The sequence below is a fragment of the Chaetura pelagica genome, unplaced genomic scaffold (assembly GCF_000747805.2).
Source record: "Chaetura pelagica isolate M959 unplaced genomic scaffold, ChaPel_1.0 scaffold11, whole genome shotgun sequence".
NCBI classification, from domain to species: Eukaryota; Metazoa; Chordata; class Aves; order Apodiformes; family Apodidae; genus Chaetura; species Chaetura pelagica.
The window spans coordinates 5,561,319-5,580,419 of record NW_009952694.1 but is presented as its reverse complement, the minus strand read 5'-3'; the positions used below and the strand labels follow the sequence as shown (position 1 = coordinate 5,580,419).

The 19,101-nt window shown below is 46.6% G+C and overlaps 1 protein-coding gene across 3 annotated transcripts in view; it reads right to left on the bottom strand.

The window, feature by feature from the left end:
- The window catches only part of ESRRB (estrogen-related receptor beta), a 100,220-nt gene that overhangs the window by 5,620 nt on the left and 75,499 nt on the right, over positions 1-19,101 (bottom strand). For all 3 annotated transcript variants that reach the window (XM_009993894.1, XM_009993895.1, XM_009993893.1), the window contains 3 exons: positions 8,965-9,075; positions 8,155-8,316; positions 944-1,213 (listed from right to left, as the gene is read on the bottom strand). In XM_009993894.1, coding sequence (XP_009992196.1) covers positions 944-1,213; positions 8,155-8,316; positions 8,965-9,075 — 543 coding nt within the window. The remainder of the gene's footprint in view (positions 1-943; positions 1,214-8,154; positions 8,317-8,964; positions 9,076-19,101) is intronic.

Here is a 19,101-nt window from a genome sequence, read left to right as displayed (position 1 = left end):
ACTGATTTTAAAAAAATTTTGTTTTTTTTTTTTTTTTTTTTTTTTTTTTTTTTTGTGTGTGTGTGAGAGAGTGATTAATTATTAGATACAAACACAGCCAAACACAGATACTGGACTCACTGCTGGGCTGCAAGGGTGAATTCTCTGATTTGCACGAGGTGGATCAGCAAGGAGATGTGATGTGAGACAGTGAGACTCAAGGGATGTAGAGGGAGCCCTCGCCACACAGTTGCTTCAGCGATTCCCCATTTAGGAGGGATTAATGGGTATCTGGCTTTTGTGCAACCTCAGTGCAGCACACAGCACCTCTTGTTTTTCCCACCGCCTGAGACAGAAGGCAATGGGCTAAGGGCCCTCTTCACAAGAAGAAACAGAAGAGGCAACATCAGACCTCTACCAGCATGTCTTACTCACTACTATCCAGATCTACACTGTCTCCCAGTTAAAGAGGGAATTCTTTCTGTCTGTGGTCACTAAAATTCTCCAGGACAGAATTATGCAGCCCCAGTTCCCCAGCTAATTGTGAGATTTTAATTGGAACCAGGGTTTCCCTGTTTCCTGCAATTCACCCACACTTCTGAGCTGGATGGAGGCATGGCTCACATCCCCTTTTCTGAACTCACAGCACCGGAGTCAGCTTGCTAGTGGAGAAGGGCTTCACAGCCTTTCTTTTACTGCCAGAAACCAGCAGCCATCCCATGCCTGTCTGACTCCACTCCCTAATACAGGGCCAGAGCACAGCTGGGACTCTTGCAGCAATCAGCTTCATTTCTCCCTGCTAGCCAGCTTAGGTCCTGCATTGTGGACAGACAAGAGCTTTGAGGATGTTTCATGACACAAGCAGAGTACAGTCTTGGGCAGTAGGCTCTGTTTTCCTACCAGGCCATATAACAGAATGGGCCTTGACTCTCTCATTGTGAGGCTGGCTGGGCCAGGGCTGTACCTGAGTTGGCGAGGGCCAGAGCTTTGAGTGTGACAAACTCCTCCTTTTCCACCTTGAGCTTCTTGTAGCGGCGCACCAGCTGTAGGATGGCCAGGTAGAGCTCCAGCAGCCCCGTCAGACGAGAGTGCTCTTCATCCATGATGTAGTCCTCAGCATAGACAAGCTTGTCCTCGTATGGCAGGGAGCGGTACACAATGCCCAGGATGAGGATTTCCATCCAGGCGCTCTGCAGGAGGCTCATCTGGTCCCCAAGAGAGAGGTTGGAGAACCCTGACAGGGGTCAAAAGAGAAGCAGGGTCAAATGGGCATGCAGCAAAGACTCTAGAAGCTGTGGGGTCCTTAGTTTCCCTGGGATTCACTGCAAACACTCTCCCCCATCAACCTGCTGCTTTACAAAAGGGGGAAAAAAAAGGCAGCTTACTAAAGTGACCCTGTCTCTGCACCTTACCCTTCTCTTTGCTCCCATGCCCACCCACAGCCTCAAACAGGTGCCTGATACTCTGACTGCATTCACTGCAACCCAAGGTTAATGATAACCTCTTTTCAATGACCTCTGCGTCTTCTATAGCAGCGAATGTTCTGTACCACATCATCCTGCTTTGCTGTTCCTATGTAGTTTTGAACTGCAGCCTATTTAGTCTGCTCCAGCTGTCCAAAGAACAGAGAAGACCTCCAGATGGCAGAAATCAGGGCTTCTTGATGGGATAGGAGGGAATGACACAGGTCTGGATAACAAGCATACTGCATCTCTCATTTTGGCAACATCAGAAAAGGTCCTGCCACAACAGAGCACCAAAATGGTATTCAAAAGCTGCATACATTTATGAACAGAATCCTCTTCTAGTCCTCATCACTCCTTGAGCTCCACACCATCAGCTTTCTGCAACTCATGGCCAACAATCCCTCCCAGTGTCAAAGCCACCTTTAGGGTGTCATACAAGTACCTAAATTACAGCCAAACCCAGTAGCAACAGAATTAGCTCCCAGCAGTGAACCAATTCATTCTCCTCAAATACAGAAAGAGCAATCATCATCTGGATGATAGGGCCCCCTGACAGCTTCAGAGCCCACTTGAGAGAGTGGAGAGGCTGAAAGACAGAAGGACCGTCTGTCCCAAGGTTGGGGGGAAAAAGCTGTCTGTTCATGTTCTCTATACCAGGCACCCTTGAAAGACCCAGGGAGATGGGCAGTGTGCAACAGCCATTACAGACAGGGATGCCAAGAACAGTGTGCTGGTCCTATCTGTGGACCTACACACCACCGACAGGCAGGGACTGTGCTTTTTGGCAGCTCGAGTCAAAAGGTTTCCAGGGCTGTGAGAGAATGGGACATACAATGGGACAGACACCGCTCAGCTGGGAGACCTCTCCTCCACCAGCTCCACCAGTCTCTCCTGCCAGTTTTCTCTTTTAGTAAGTCTCAGGGCTCACCAAGAGGCCTCTGTCCAGGAGCCTCCCTTGCCCACTGGCTGTGTGCTAGGCTCAGTGGGACTCTTTTATCCCTGCTCATAGTAGCTGGCCCCACATCAGGGCCTGGGTAGCAAGCCACCATGATGATCATTTGATTTGTCTTCTTATCAAGTTGGCAATTAACAAAAGAGCTGATGATTGCTATATTGACTGATTGTGGGTTCTCTTTTTCTATCTGCACTATCTCAGCTGGGGAAGGGAAGGCAGAAGGGTGGGTTAGTGGTATTTATTTATCACTATGCCATGTTTTGTGTTTGTGTTGCCAGGGGAAGCAAAGGGTGATAATGGCCTGGCAGCCCTTGGACATCCAATTTCCCTTATCAGGCCACTGAATAGAAAAGAGGCCCCAGGCCACATTAATTAACAGATACCAATCAGCTGTCACGTGTTGTGTGTGCAAGGTCTGAGGGGAGCAACGGGTGGGAGGGAAGAATCAATAAACCATTGGGGAGGAGTGCCAGAGGGAACAGCTAAAGAAGAGTCCAGGCTACTGGAGAGAAGAGCTGCAAATCCAGCTCCATGATTGTGAGATTGATTCCTCTACAGCACAGCCTGTGCTCCCTGCACCTGGTGAATCCCACCCCTTTATCAGCTGTAAGTACCTCAGGGGTGCCTCATTGTTTGCCTCACTCTTCTGCCCCTTACCTTCTGCAGTCAGAACTGGGCTGCTCTGGAATGCAGCTCTCCTGACTGAGCTCGAGTGCAGGCTGATGCAGCTCAAAGGCTCGAGATCCTGTCTCCCCATGTCTCCTGCTTGATGCAGAGGGAACTGATGAGATTAGCCCTGAGACAGGACTAATGGTGGTGTGACAGTTTCTAGCACCTGTAATCTCTTCTATAGTCATCCATCTCCTAGCTCTGACCATGGAGAACAGACCAGCATTACGTCCAGTTTCTGGGTCAGTCACGTGGTCTTTTTGCATCTTCATTCCCCACTTGGATTAGAAAAGGGGTTCCATCACTGCCTCATCACAGTCTGCTAACAAAATTTGTGAAAGATTGAGAAAGAGTCATGTAGTAGAGTGGGAGGATTCGGGATGGACATGCCTCACACTTAACTGCTAGAGAATAAAGTAGAAAAATTGATATAACCCTAGCAGTAGCTTGTACATACAGTACCTCTGTTAATCACTCTCTCCCAGAGGCAGTAATGGCAAGTGGGAATCGCACAGGAGAGATGCATTTACCCTGTGCCAAGGATAACAGAAGAGCCAGCTGTAGTTGCCCTACCCACCTGGGAAAGCCCCCTGCTGGAAGCACTCCAAGGTAGCCAATGACTCCAGCTCTGGCAGGTGGGTGTGAGGGAGGGTGTGCTGACCCTCCACCTGAAATGTCTGACAGAATTGGGACCCTTTTCCTCCACTGTTTACACGTGTAGAATGCAAGGGCTGGAGCATTGTGCCTGTATCACTGCAGTCTGCATAGACAGGGGAAGATCATAAAAGCTGGGGCTTCCTATGCTATAAAACTTGAGATCAGGTAAGATAAATGTTAGTTTCACCTGGTCAAAATCACAGGCTTTCTGTTGTAGGCTTGTAACACTAGAGAACCTCTAGGTGTGAAATTCAACTGCCTTGCCATCTTACAGCTCCCAGGAATTGCTAGGATCCAGCCCTTTTGCATTCCTGAGCTGTCTGATGGCACAGCGTCCAGAAAGTGCCCTTAGTGATCTATTTCTTGCTGTTCTTGTTAGGTCTTATCCTGGAAGGTGCTGAATGCTTCACTGCCACCCTAGGCTCCCCAAAGAGAAGCCTATGTCTCTAGCTTAGAGCTGTATGCATGTTTCCCTCCTTCCCAGGTGCAGGTTGGGAAAAAATGCTGTATTTGCAATAGCTGATGTGACATTCAGGTTTTCTATTTTTTGTGATTTTTTTTTTTTTTTTTAGTGATTTTGCGGGGGGGCCCCCCCGAATTTAAAAAAAAAAAAAAGTCACATAATTTGTGGCAAGTGGAGTTCATAATCTGTTAATTTATTATCATTTCTGTCATCCTGGAGGGCCATTAGCAGAGGTAATAAAGGGAGATGTAATTATAGGATCTGAGGCCACTCCAGACACAGCTGCTGTCACTCCACTTGCCATATTTCATTCTGTGCTAGTACTATCGCCTTCCTAGTGAGAACAGCACAACAGCCACCCTGGGAGAGCCTTCGTTGTCACCCCTCGAGAGAAGTCTTGTCTCCCTCCATCAAGACATGCAGAAAAGGTAGATGTTGTTCAAAGACAATTAGCACAGGGGGGAGGGTGGGCAGTGGGGAGGGGGAGTGGGAATCGCACAGGAGAGATGCATTTACCCTGTGCCAAGGATAACAGAAGAGCCAGCTGTAGTTGCCCTACCCACCTGGGAAAGCCCCCTGCTGGAAGCACTCCAAGGTAGCCAATGACTCCAGCTCTGGCAGGTGGGTGTGAGGGAGGGTGTGCTGACCCTCCACCTGAAATGTCTGACAGAATTGGGACCCTTTTCCTCCACTGTTTACACGTGTAGAATGCAAGGGCTGGAGCATTGTGCCTGTATCACTGCAGTCTGCATAGACAGGGGAAGATCATAAAAGCTGGGGCTTCCTATGCTATAAAACTTGAGATCAGGTAAGATAAATGTTAGTTTCACCTGGTCAAAATCACAGGCTTTCTGTTGTAGGCTTGTAACACTAGAGAACCTCTAGGTGTGAAATTCAACTGCCTTGCCATCTTACAGCTCCCAGGAATTGCTAGGATCCAGCCCTTTTGCATTCCTGAGCTGTCTGATGGCACAGCGTCCAGAAAGTGCCCTTAGTGATCTATTTCTTGCTGTTCTTGTTAGGTCTTATCCTGGAAGGTGCTGAATGCTTCACTGCCACCCTAGGCTCCCCAAAGAGAAGCCTATGTCTCTAGCTTAGAGCTGTATGCATGTTTCCCTCCTTCCCAGGTGCAGGTTGGGAAAAAATGCTGTATTTGCAATAGCTGATGTGACATTCAGGTTTTCTATTTTTTGTGATTTTTTTTTTTTTTTTTCAGTGATTTGGCGGTGGGACCTCCCAGAATTAAAAAAAAAAAAAGTCACATAATTTGTGGCAAGTGGAGTTCATAATCTGTTAATTTATTATCATTTCTGTCATCCTGGAGGGCCATTAGCAGAGGTAATAAAGGGAGATGTAATTATAGGATCTGAGGCCACTCCAGACACAGCTGCTGTCACTCCACTTGCCATATTTCATTCTGTGCTAGTACTATCGCCTTCCTAGTGAGAACAGCACAACAGCCACCCTGGGAGAGCCTTCGTTGTCACCCCTCGAGAGAAGTCTTGTCTCCCTCCATCAAGACATGCAGAAAAGGTAGATGTTGTTCAAAGACAATTAGCACAGGGGGGAGGGTGGGCAGTGGGGAGGGGGCCTCATACAAAAGGGGACAATTGCACAGTGGCTAAGCGTGGCTTTTGAGCTAATGGCTAATAAGGCTATTGAGCTAATAACATTTGCTAAACACCATTAAATCATGCTTTCTTGTTATCATAGGAGAGTGTATTTAAGCTTAACTGATTTTATTTGCTAACACTGTAGGACAGAAGTTTGTGGTGACACCTGGGATCCTGAAGGTATGTTATGACTTTAAATGTTACACTGTTCTTTGCTGATTCCAGTGTAAACACAAGGCAGGGACATGTGACTTTTATTCCTTTCTCCACTTCTTTCCATCCAAGAGTTCATGCACACAGGAAAAACTGTTTTGTTTTGCTCAAAATCTGTGGAAGGCAGAAATATAAGGCATGGATAATCTAGACACCTGACAGCATCCTGGCCCTGCCCTGCCCCCTTGCTGCCTAACTCAGTATGTTTCACACTTATTTCAGAACTATAGGGTATTTTGTTCCCTTTTTATTAACTACTTGTTATGTTTGTTTCTTGGTACTGCTCCCTTGTGTAACAATTCCTGAGCTCTCTCCTGTATGCACAGCCCTGTTATAATACTGCTGCTGGTCTGAGCTGTGCCAGGCTGATGGCTGTTACTGCATTGCAGGGCCTTTGGTATGATGGCAGGTATGTCTTGCCCTGTCAGAAAGGACAGGAAGAGCCCCTTTCACAGTGTAAGAGTAATCTCTACTGTACCCCTGTTCTGGGATAATATCACCACGGCAGGCTGGAAAACTCTGTAGGAACTTGGAGCTGAGCATCCCAGGCCACAAGCCAGAGAACTACAGCAGAGCACCCTGCATGAACAGAAACAGCCAAGGTCAGAAGAACATACAACAGTACCTCAGTGGGCAGCTGTAGCAGCTAATGCCATTGCATTAAAATCATTCCTGTTAACACCCCAAGTATTGGGTTAGTAGAGCAATCCAGGCTGAGTTCCCTAATCGCTGGTGTAACCCCATTTGTTATGATGAATCAGCCCCAGATGGATTCCAGCCCTAGTGATGGGTGTAATCCCTGCAGGTACTGCAGATCTTTTGTAAGAAGGGCACCACTGAGATAAACCTCTTCTCAGAAACGTTGTCCTGAGAATGTTTCTCCAGACTTTATAGTCCCACCACATCAGTCCACATTCTATACAGCCCAGGAAACCACTAACTCTAGAGTCACAGAAGAAACACTCCCTCTGAAAAAAAGCAGCCACCAAAAAGCCAGAAGAGGAGATACAAAGAGAAGGAAAATACATGGGAGAACTAAACTGATCATTTGTGCTAAGATGCCTCACCAAACATGGAAGAACTCAAAGCCACGAAGCAAAGCAAGAGGACACAGACCCATGTAGTGGAAGACACAATGTGCAATATGGGTTAAATACTGCGATCCTGTGGCTAGACCTCACATTCTCCTGACACAAGGAAGGGGGACAGAAGGCAGGAGAGACCTGTAGAGCGGTGTTCATAGTAGGCATCTGAAGCAGTCTTTGAAAAGCAGCCATGTAAACTCCAAAGATACTCCCTAAGTTCCCACGCCAACTTCCCCCACACCCAAATCACACCTATCATTTTTAGGAGGAGTGCAGTGGACTAGAGAGAGGGGACATTTTCCCTTCCCAGTCCAAATCTTTGTTCCCAGAACTCCCCTTAGGGCCATGTCGGCTCCTTCAGCCTAAGTCTGCCTGCAGGTGTGAGACATTTGCTATGTCATTCAATCGCACAGGCTCACTGACTGGTTACAGTCAGTGAGCCTTCAGACACTAGTCACACTGCCAGTAAGGTGTCCTCACTATTTGTCAGCATAGAAGCCTGGGAATTGACTGAAACCACTGAGTATGTTCTCCATCCAAATGGGGCCTGTTCTGTGATGAATCCAGTATGACAAAAGCTTTCCTGAGTCTGGGCAAGAATGCCCACTGCAGACAGGGTGGATACCTGTCTTGTCAATGGCAGGAAAAGCCCAGGGCCTGCCATAACATTTATTTATTTATCTATACACACAACAGACTATGTTGATGCAGTGCAAAATCACTAAAGGTCACCATACCATCCCAAGGCCTGTTTCCCAAGTGCTTTCACTGTGTCACTCAGTGCCAGGTATGAGAACTTTATCATATAATTTTGAAGCCTTTTGTATAATCCCAGAGCACACACACGTACAGTCACCAATTTAGGCACCTACACCAGAGGCTGTATTGGATTTTGTTACCAATTAGAACCTACCACAAGCAGTTTTCTGTAGCAATGTTCTCCTCCCATTGCTATATGTAATATCCTGACTGAAGACAAAACCAATAAGCACAGTGACAAATAATAGTTCTGTTTGCTGTTCATGCTTACATCTTTGTAACTCGTCCTGTTTACCTGGGATGTGCTTTGCCCAGCCAATGATCACCACCAGTTCCCTGTCTGCCAGGTCACAGAGGGTTGTCAGGGCTTTGATGTCACTCTCTGGCATGGTTGGATCAGGCATGGCATAAATCTTCTCTGGCTCAGCCACCAGCAAATGGGAGACGATCTTAGTCACTGCACATTTCAAAGGAGAAGTTGCTGTTGTATCTCTTATGACATGTAACAGTAAAGAGTCATAACAGCCCTTCCTAGAAGGACCTTCTTGGGATAAGACATGACTATAGAGGCCACAGGATGTCAGAAATGGTTTTGGTCACAACAGGAGAAGACTACACTGCAGCTACACAAGCTGTAGTGATCTGACTATACCAAACCAGCTCTATACAGGGATGACAAAAGCAGGAAGCTACTGCAAGGTTGTCAGCCAATTGTCTCAGCTAGGTCCAACAAGGGGAGGAAGAAGCATGAATAATCAGTTAGTGGGATGTGAAAAAGTTTAGAGAACTACAGGTAGTATGATGAGAGAAATCAGCGTGGAACCACTTTTGTTAACCTAGCTTGGATACAGGAAAAGATCACAATATCACTAAATTGATTTACATAATCTTACTGGTATTTAGCCCTAGGCATAATGAATACAGCACCTGAGCTGTACCTTCGGTATACCTGATTTACCTCTGCACTATGATAATAAAACAATCCTAGTGCTGATGACTGATACAGGAATCAGAAGTGACGACTGCTCCATTGTACATTTTGGGAGACCAATAAAAAGAAACACAGGAGTTGCTCAGAGGACCATGATTCAAGACTAATACATACGTGGCTTTTTAGCTGGGGGAGGGATCTGCAGGCTCAGGTAAGTGCTACTCTCAGAATCCAGTCTCCTCTTGTATTTCTGTCGGCCTCCACGGACTCGATCCAGACGAACACCTGCAGGTAAGACAAGATAAATCCTTCTGATTCCTTAGTGCCACAGGGAACTTTGAGATGCAGATGCTAAAATTTGCTAAGTAAGACATTCCCCACACTCCAGGGAGCTTCACTCTCCCAAACACGAGATCTCGGCTGAACCCAGCAATCCCAATACCAGCTAGACTGCCTCCAGCTCTAGGCATGCTGCTGTGAGCCTTGCTTTTATTCAAAACATTAATGAAGACAGAAATTAACCCATTCAAACTCTTGAATCACCATCAATCTGACTGGCAAATGAAAAAGCTTCAGACCTAAATGCCCTCTAGACGATCTTGCTTTTAAAAAGAAAGATTTTGCATGTCAATCAAACCTGCAGTTATAAAAATAAGCTTTAGATTCCTCTTAAAAATTAGAAGTTAAATGTTCTGTGACCTGTCACTGTTTATATTTGAAAAAAAGTGACCTATAGCAAATAGATGATGAACTATGAATTCAACACAGATATTTCAGCCTCGACCAATTAAGGCAATTGTAATAAAAGCAGAACTCAAATAAACAGAAAAACCTCTACTACAATAAAGCAATGATAAAGCTGAAGGAGGGAGGCACTGAAGAAATATAGTGAATCAAACTCCAAATAGCATATTGGAAACAGTTCCCAGTGACTGGGAAACACTAGCGATTGTCACCATGCAAGAAACCCCATACCAGGTAGAGTAGAAGCGCTGTATCAGTACAAATTACAATCTTACAAACAAATAGTGAAAAAAGCCATATTTGTCCAATTTCTGGCCAGCTATATGGTCCCTAGTAATCAATTATTGTGAAACTGGGGTAACATAGTGTTGCTGGGAGAAACAGATTTTGCAGGGAAAAAAAACCAAACAAAAATATTTCAGTGTAAATGTAAGAGCTTTAAAACAGAATAAAACCTGCAAGTTATTCCTCATAAACACACATGAGTTTACTTAGTGTGATCACAGGAACCAATTATGTGATAAACTTACTAATCACATTGAGCTATTAATATTTTGCAATCAATCCATTGCATAAACACAAACAGCTGAAAGCAAACACTCCAAATGAGTTGCGAAGTGATGCTCTTTGAACCACTTGTACACCTGAAAAAACCTGCAGTCTGCTAATAAATATTCTAGCCTAGAAAGAGGCACTGTCTGTCACACTAGGAGTTTCAATGCCACATTTGCTTACTATGTCATGGGAAAGAGAAAGCTTTTACTGTAATGCTCTTGCCAGCCCCACTTGCACCACGTGGAACCGTTCGTTACTTGCCATAACATCTTGATTCTGATACTCTTCATGGCTGGAGCACCCAAATCAGCTTGCCTGACAGTACCAACAGTCCTGTGACAGCAAGAACAATCAACAACCAGGCCAACAGCACTCAGTTATACAGTCTGACAGCAAAATCTCTCTGGCAGTAGCAACACCAGAGATGTGAGATGTGAGTGGCACTACCTGTGAGCCATGGTATGCTGGGGACAGAGGCTTATAAGCATTATGTTATTAATGCCATATAGCTGCTTCCTTTTATGAGTCCTGCTGCTTCCACTGAGCAGGAGAAGCAGGACTGAGCAGGTCTGGAGCTCTCTAGAGCAAAGGAATTGCTGCTGCAAGTGGCTGCTATGTGAGGATGGCAGACACTGGAAGATGGAGGGAAAGACATGAAGCTGAATAGGTGAACTCAGATAAAACTGAGTAGTTTTCTTGCCCTGCCCTTTTTTCTGTTTCAGACTCTGTGTGGAGAATTCACTGAGATCTCTAAGCATAAGTACCACTTTTCTCCTCATTACATGGTAGTGTTGCTGAAAATGGTGCCCATTGCTTCTTTTACCTCCATTCCCAGTAGCAACTAGCCTGTGGGCAAGACTCCTTCCTGGGAGCACCAACGTTTTCCAGAGAGTGATTTCAGAAAGGCCAGGCAGGGAATTCTAAACCTGAGTTTATCTAGGGATATCCCTTCCAATAGAAGGGTGATGAGGGGCTGGGGGATGATGTCCATTCCCTCATGCCAGTATGCACAATGTCACTGGTGCAGGGAGACACCACTCCCAGCCCAGGAGAAACCAACACACAGCCCTGCAAGATGCTTTGACCATGAAGTCTGATAAGCACCAGGGAAGGCAGAGTGGGAGGTGCAGGGAGAAAATACGGAAAGAGCTCCTTTCTTTCTCCCAAGGAGAAGCATGCCATCCTCCAGTGTTTGGCAGAGGGATGGCTGCACAGGTTGCAACAGTATTAGGGACCCTCAATCAGATTATAAGGACACAAAGGACTTAAGTGCATTAAAAAAAGATAAGAGAGAAGCAGAGAGATTTACCCTCCATCCCTCCTTCCCTCACTGAGCAGATAGAGGTCTCTTTGCCCAAGGACTTTGGCTTGTTAATTTCGAACAAGTGCTTGTCCTCCTCTCGTTCCCCATCCTGTGTGACACTCCTTGAGGCAAATGTTTTCAATCAGCATTTGCAGAGCCACTGTTCCACCCTGTCGTCATCGCTCCAGCCGCAGAGCCGGGGAACAGGCTGCTCCCGACATGGCACATCCCAGAGCCAGCCGCTGAGCGCAGCAACCTGCGGGTGCTACAGCAAACAAAAGCGTTTCAACTCCCAAGTCCCTGGCTGTGAAACTCCAGACATAAGCATCATGGCAAATTCCCTTCCCTAAAGATCTGACAGCCTAATGGGTCCTATCTAGATGGAAGGAAAGGACATAGCCAAAAATCAGGACCTGGTACTGAGCTGTGGAATTCAGGTGGCTTGTTAATGCCTGCTGTTCTACTTTGATTTCCGTCGTGGCTGATTTTAAGATAGGCTGTGTTACAATGCAGCTCTGAGAGGGACTTTGAAGGACACTAAAAAGGAGTAAGGAGGTACAGTGGGTGAGGTCAGAAATGCCGCATGAAGGAAAGCCCTGAGCAGAAAAGAAATGTAGCAGGATGTTAACTGAGATATGAATATGAATGTGAATGTGTAAGAAGAAGGGAGATGGATGAAAGAGCATGGGCTGAGTGGTACATACACTGTAAACCTAAGTGTGGATTTCCCACCAAACGTGCAGCCACCTGAGCTTTAGATGGTGCAGCATCCACTTATGAGATGCAGCTGGTCAATATTGAAGACTCTTACACAAGAATTGGTGTCAGAGCAAGAGAAAGCAGTTGCCTTCCAGCTCCCCTACAAATATATTTCTCCCATGGATCTCAACTGGCCAGTTCCCAGGAGAGAAAGCACTCATCCCACAATACTGTCACCACCTGAGGCACTCCTGGTTGTCCCTCTTGACAGTATCAGCAAGAAGAGGCTGCTAGAGCAGCAAAGAATGGAAGGTTTACATACTCAGTGTGAGATGTAACAGTATAGAGCAAAGTTTGGGAAGCATCACCTTTTGATAACCTACCTTTCTGGCAGCTGCATCTTCACAAATGAACGCTTGGTCTCAGTTCCCCAGCTTGCCTGGGCACCCTCTGACCTAGCACGGAGAAGGGCAGGGACAGCACCTCTGTAGGACTTTTTGCCTCAGCATACCTGCCATCTGAGGTCGGGATGTCAGTTTTCTAAGTGTCCTGTGGGTGCCACTCGTGTTCCAAGTGCTCTCACAGAGAGGTCTGTGCCAGCACCAAGCCTCTGCAGTAGGAGAGCTGATCTGCTGATCTGTTCAAGCTCCCTGCATTTCTCTGACATGCCCCTCGGAGAGACATCTGCCTGACAACTTTGGGATCAGATGTCCCCTTGCTGACTTGATAACATCAGGCTTTGGGGTTTTTTTCTTAATGGAAGTAAAATAATTCCAGCTTTTTTTAAAAGCTGGACCCAGGCCGAGTGTCGGAAGTAAAAATAGCCGACTGTGCAGAGGTGACAGCACACAGAGTCAGGTTTAGTTTCTCTTTTATTTTTCTGGGAACTAAAAATACTCTTAAAAGCTCTGTGAAGCTAAGCCCTGGCCAGTGGGAAATGCAGTCTAGGCCCAATATCAGCTGTCGCATCAAATTACCAGCCTCACCTCACTTTCCATCGAGTCCTATCACATGCCCATGAATTGATAGGAACAGAAAGATCTATCTTGCCAAAAGAGCTAACGGAGGAGCCAAGCTACAGGCTTTGCATGGTGCAATATATGTCTAGACCAAGAAGGACATGACCAAAGTGAATATAGGGCAAGTGCTGGCCAGGGAGCAATGCCCACAGGGCTGCTTTTGCTGAGCTTCCCTGAGACACTAGCCCGGTCCCGTGCCTAATCCTTGAGCTGCACTTTCTGCATCAGTGCAGCCTGCTTGCTCTCTCAGGGTTGAGCTGGCATTGTGCTTTGCAACTAACAGAGATGCCCCTGTCCTCAGGAGCTGCAGTCCGAAGTACATGGATTGGAACTACTCAAGCAAGCCAGAAAGTGTAGGATAAGAGCAGAGATGAAAGAAAGAGAGAAGAGTTGTACCCAAGGTGTCTCCTACAGAATTTCCCCTCTCCCTTTTTTCCTCTGAACTTCAGAAGAAGAAACAGCATGTTGTGATGGGGTAGATGAGCCAGGAGGAAGCCTATGAAGGAAATGGAGAACAGCAATGACCTGAACAGTTAGACCAGTCAAGATGGGAAAGAAATGGACTACAGGGAAAATAATCTCTGTCTAACAAGAGTAGAGAGGCTACAACCTGACTAGGCTCTCTTGTTAATCTGAGATTCCAGCATGACAGGGGAAAAGACCCCTTTATGCCACTAGGCTCTTACATTGCTGTAAAAAGAGGCCAGCCCCAGGAAAATCTTCTGGTAGATGACTGGTACAATTACCCAACTATTTTGAAACATGGGAAAGGGACTTGAGGGTTGCTGGTCAGCATGGCCAGAAAATCTCAGCGACTAGCATGGTGCAGGTCAACAAGCCTGGGAGTGACACTTACAATGGGAGGGTGGGGGACTAGCTTGAGGAAGGGCAATGGGCTACAAGGGCCCACAGAGAGATTAGACCAGTTCAAGCAGGATGTTGCAGCCTGCTCCACCTTTGATGTTTTCAGGAATATGTTGGGTAGGAAAGCTTCTTTGCTATCTGTCTGTCTGAAGAGTCCCAGGACTCAGAGAGAAAGATTAACCCTGTGATGCCTGATGATACCTAGTACCAGAGGATGGCACATGCCTTGGAGCATGACACAAGACATTCTTGCTCCTCATACACAGAGACACAAGCAGCATGTCCCAGGTGGTTGGTCCAAAGCATAGAGGATCTGGCATAACCCACACAGCTTGCAAACCAACCCTTCTCCTCCACTGATGCCAGCTGTGTGGCTGCCAGCTCTGCAGAGGTGTTTGCAGTATTAGCCATTGTTGCCTCTGAAATGTACAGATTCTTTCCCATGCTGAGATCCTCTCATCTTGCCCCCCAATCAATCTGAAAGTCAGGAATTAACAAGAGCTTCAAGAGCAGATGGGAATAAAGCTCTCTGTAGTAACCACACCCACACACTCACCTTGTGTTCATGATTCATGCAAATACTCTTTTGATGGCCTCCCTTCCCAAAGCTGTAAACAGCCTGAAGCAGGATTGCAGGTCTATTGGCTATGTCATCCACGGCAGCAAAGTCTGCACAACAGCAGGGTGAGGGGCACTGTGTGAAAGGAACAAATGCAGGCAGGTGCCTGCCAGGAAAACACCAAGGATGCCTTTCAAAAGAGGACCTAAAAGATGACAAAACCCTAGCCCCATAGACTTTCCAAGAGCTAGTGCTCAGAGCTAAATCCACAAAGGGGTGTTTGCTGTCTAGAGGAGCCTGCAGCCCTGCATGTTATTTAACTCACTTTTGACTTTGATAGCTCCCTTCTGTGCATGTGAGCTCCCTTGGCAGGCAACAGAGAGAAGCAGGCACCTGTCCATTCACCTCACTGGCCGGCTGCTTACCTGAGGAGGAGTGATGACAGATATTTCTCTCTATTGACTGCCAAGGGAACCCCTGCAGGGCCAAACCAATGCTTTCTCTAGCCCAGTTTTCTGTCTATTTAGGTAGAGCATATGAGTCTTTTGGAACAGGAACAGGAGCATAAGTATGGACCAAGAACCAAATTTTTAGATACGTGACACAGCGCAGAGGCCCCCACCCCTGCAAGGAGAGAGGCCTGCTTGTGATAGAAACCCACAGAGCTGAGAGAGTTAGACCCACCCACTCCGCACGCTGCTCTTGTGCCCAGACCCTTAGACCAACTCTGCTTGGGCCTCTCAGCCTTGAAGTCTCTCCTGAAGTTCACACCTCAGTAGTGGCTTTTCCAACACTAAGAACTAGTGTACTCTAATTATTTAATTCTTAAATTAGAACAGCTGTGCCAGGCAATTCTGAGTAAAGACCCTCTCAGGATACCCTGCAGCCCAAGGGCTGGCACAGTCTTTGGAGGTGAATCAGTGGAGGGGATTGAGAACACAGATCACCAGAGGGTGTGGAAATGTTGATGCACATGCCTTAAATTACTGTAGAACAATGGGACATACATGGTCCCACCCTAGTCCCACTCACCTCAGAGGATCTTACCTACTGTGTTGTCAGAACTAGAAGCTTGTAGCACAATGTCTGGCATCTAAACATCCCTGGATGGGTGCAGCTTTTATCAGCTTCCCCTTTTCTGTATAAAAGAACACTAAGAACAATTTCTGGTGACAGGATGCACAAGGTGTTTATCATAAACCTGTGTAGAGGTGATGCCTCTCTGAATTTTGAATGAACATTGATAGAGCCTGGACTTCATGTCTGGTAGAACAGAGATTTAGTTAGGTGTGGCAAGAACCTAGGCAGATTAATAATTCAAAATCCATGAGAAGACCAAACTAAACAGATTCATAATCTGCTGGATATGGCAAAAGGTATGGGAAGGGGCCTGGATGCACCAGCCAGAAAGCAGATACCAAATGCTATCAGCCCAATGTGCACTTCGTGGACAGCTGATCCATTGGAAGCCTTTGGTTTGGAGAATTCCCATTGCCTGCTGCAGGCAGCATGTGCTTGGTGTCACAGCATCACCATCACCCGGCCCAGCTCCAGCTGCATCACAAATGCTCAATTCATGCCTTGGAAAATACTTGGATGTGGATGATATAGACATCAAGATGCCACTCACTGCACCTGGAGCTCCTGTTTCAAAGGACAGGGGGATGCCTGTCTGTTTTTAAACACAGGGGTAATTTAGAGAAAGAAAAATAATTTTTCATTCTCTTTTTTTCATTTGGATGGCTCCAATAGTGATATTTCTGGCACTGGTTAGAGGCAGGATACTCTATAAATACAAAGCCATTAAATCACATGCAGCAGCAACCTGATCAGGGCTGCCTTTTAATTTCCTGACACGAGCTGGCCACTAACCCAATTACCCAGAATCCCCGCAGGAGCCCTCATCCTTCCCAGGAAGCACAAAGCAAGAACCTGAGCATATTGCAGGGATGTCAGCTGAGCTTCCACTGAAATAAAATATCTTTTTGAGAACACATGGTCTGAAAGAAGGGGTAGGGGCAGGAGGGAGAGGTTGCTGGTAACACTGCTCCATTGAGAGATTCTTACACTTGAAGACAGAAATTAAACACCCTCCATTTAGTTATGTTGCTGAAAAGGAGCTCTGCTGCTGATCCAGTTACCTGGATTTTAGTGAAGGATGAAGGCAAAATTGCTCAGTGGAAGTAGTCTGAGATTGCCAGTGCTTGGAATCCCTTGTTTTGATACTAGATGACTGCACCCAATTCATAACATCACAGAGCCAGGCCTGCCCCGGGTGATAGATTTGTTTCCTTTGGAAACATTTATGACAGCAGACACTGGCTGCAGCTGGTAAGGGAAACAGTAAAGTTAGGAGTAAACACTAGGAAAGTTCCACTGGCTATAGGGTTTCCTAATTAGCCAAGGTCTTGAACAGGAGGAGTATGGATTTAAGAGACAGCCACTTCTGAAACCTGGAGATTATAGGTTCACCATCTCTGAAGTGGGGACCACCTCCAGCACTCACCAAGATACAAGCACTTAGGCAGCACAAGGGTTAATTGCAGGTTGGAAGGTTGTTGCAGGTTCCTGGGAGACAGAGTATTCACAAAGACACAGGGGACAGAAGAGTAAGGGGAAGAATTATGAGGAAAATGAGCTGAATGTACTTGCCTTCAAAGACATTCAGAGCGGGGCAAAGCATCTCATAAAAGGCAGGTTTCCTATCCTGGCAGTTCCCGCTCCTGCTTTCATCACAAGAAATGTGTGTAGATTTCAGGGACTCCAGAAATATGTTCTCCTTTCTGAAATCAGGTATACCTGGTCTACCACAGGACACATCCCCAGGGCCCTTTTCAGTCTTTGTCCTCTTTCTTGGAAGCAAACCAGCAATGTTTCCAAGAAACTGAACAGAAGGCACTCACATATCTCAGCAAGTTACTCTTAGGCCTCAGCCATGAACATGATTTTGAGGAGACAGGTTTCAGCACTGGCAGGGAGTAGAAGACAGCTGATTTCAGCAACATAATACACATTAAGGAAAACAAGACTCAAAAGCTGGTGGGATAACAAATGACACCTCAATGCCTGGATTAGATTTTTTAGGCAGTTCTTTTCTTAGTTGTTTGCTTTATCACTGACTGATGTGACACATGATTGCATAAGCATGCACTTCATTAGAAGTATTAGTGACCCAGCTGCAGCCTATGGAGAGAAGCCCACGCAGGAGCATTGTGGCCCGTGAGGAGCCCATACAGTTTGTTCCTAACAAACTGTACCTCGTGGAAAGGATCTATGCTGCAGTGGTTCTTGAAGAACTGCAATGTATGGGAAGGAGTCATGTTGGAAAAGTTCTTGAAGTCTGTATCCTGTGGGAGAGACCCCATGGTAGAGCAGAGCAACAGCGAAGAGCAGCAGAGGTGAAGGGTTATGACCACAAACCCCCAGACCCTATGCACCTGTACTGTTTGGCAGGGAGTGGGGAGAGAAGATAGAGGTCATGAGTGAATCGAGCCTGGGAAGAAGCAGAAGTGGGAGGAAGGTGTTTTTAGGTGTATTTTTTTATTTCTCAATATCCTACTCTCTGATTAAATGGCAATAAATTAAATTAATTTTCCCCAAGTTGAGTATTGCTCATGACAGTAATTGCTGAGTGATCTCCCTGTCATTATCTTGACACACAAGCTTTTTCATCATAATTTCTCCCCCTGTCCTGCTCAGGAGTGGGATTGAGAGAAACTTGGTGGGCACCTGGTGGCCAGCCAAAGTCAACCCACCACAGTGACACACAGAGATGGGCTGACGTCACTGTCCTTGCCATGGTGCCATTCTGCAAGGTGATACATAGGACTGTGATTTCAGAGAGACAGCAGAGGTAGGGAGGGTGAGGCCGTGAGGTCATGTTTAACCAGCCAGTGTTCAAAATCAAACCTCTGAGCCCACTTATACAAGCAGTGTGTCATCTGAAGTTACATCTACCTCTTGGAGAGCAACAGATTTGCTGTAGAACAAAAGGGCCATGGGTGGCTAGAGTGTGAATGGCAAGGGAATATTTACCCCCAAACTGACAAGGTGTACTGAGGTTTTAAAAGAGACCTGCCAAACCACTGAAATTTCTCCATCCATCTTTCTAGAGAGCCAGAGATATCTAGATCTACTTTGTAGAGCACAGAGTTAAAGAGCTACACTTTGGTCATTGTGGGCACAAACCAGATAGTGCTGAGGGCAAACAGGCAGTGGGGTAGCCAGAAACAAGGATGCCCCGCTCTGAACCATGCCTCTGCTCTGCAAGCTGCAGGGCATTCTTTCCTTCACTGGCCATCCCCACTGGCCAGGTGTGTATGTTGATATCATCTTTTCCATCTGGGTACAGCAGGACACAGGTTGCTCATGTTTCCCTGATTTTTACAGAGCAGGGGGGCCTGCACTTCTACTTGACAAAGCTGTGAAGATGCCCCATCTCCTGCTGCTTGCAGCCTGGTGCTTTAGCAAGGCCAAGAGCTGCAGCATGCAGGTTTTCTGAGGACGGTGCCTCTTCACAGGGGCACCGGGACTGGAGCCTGCTGCAATACTGGACTCCAGGTTCAGCA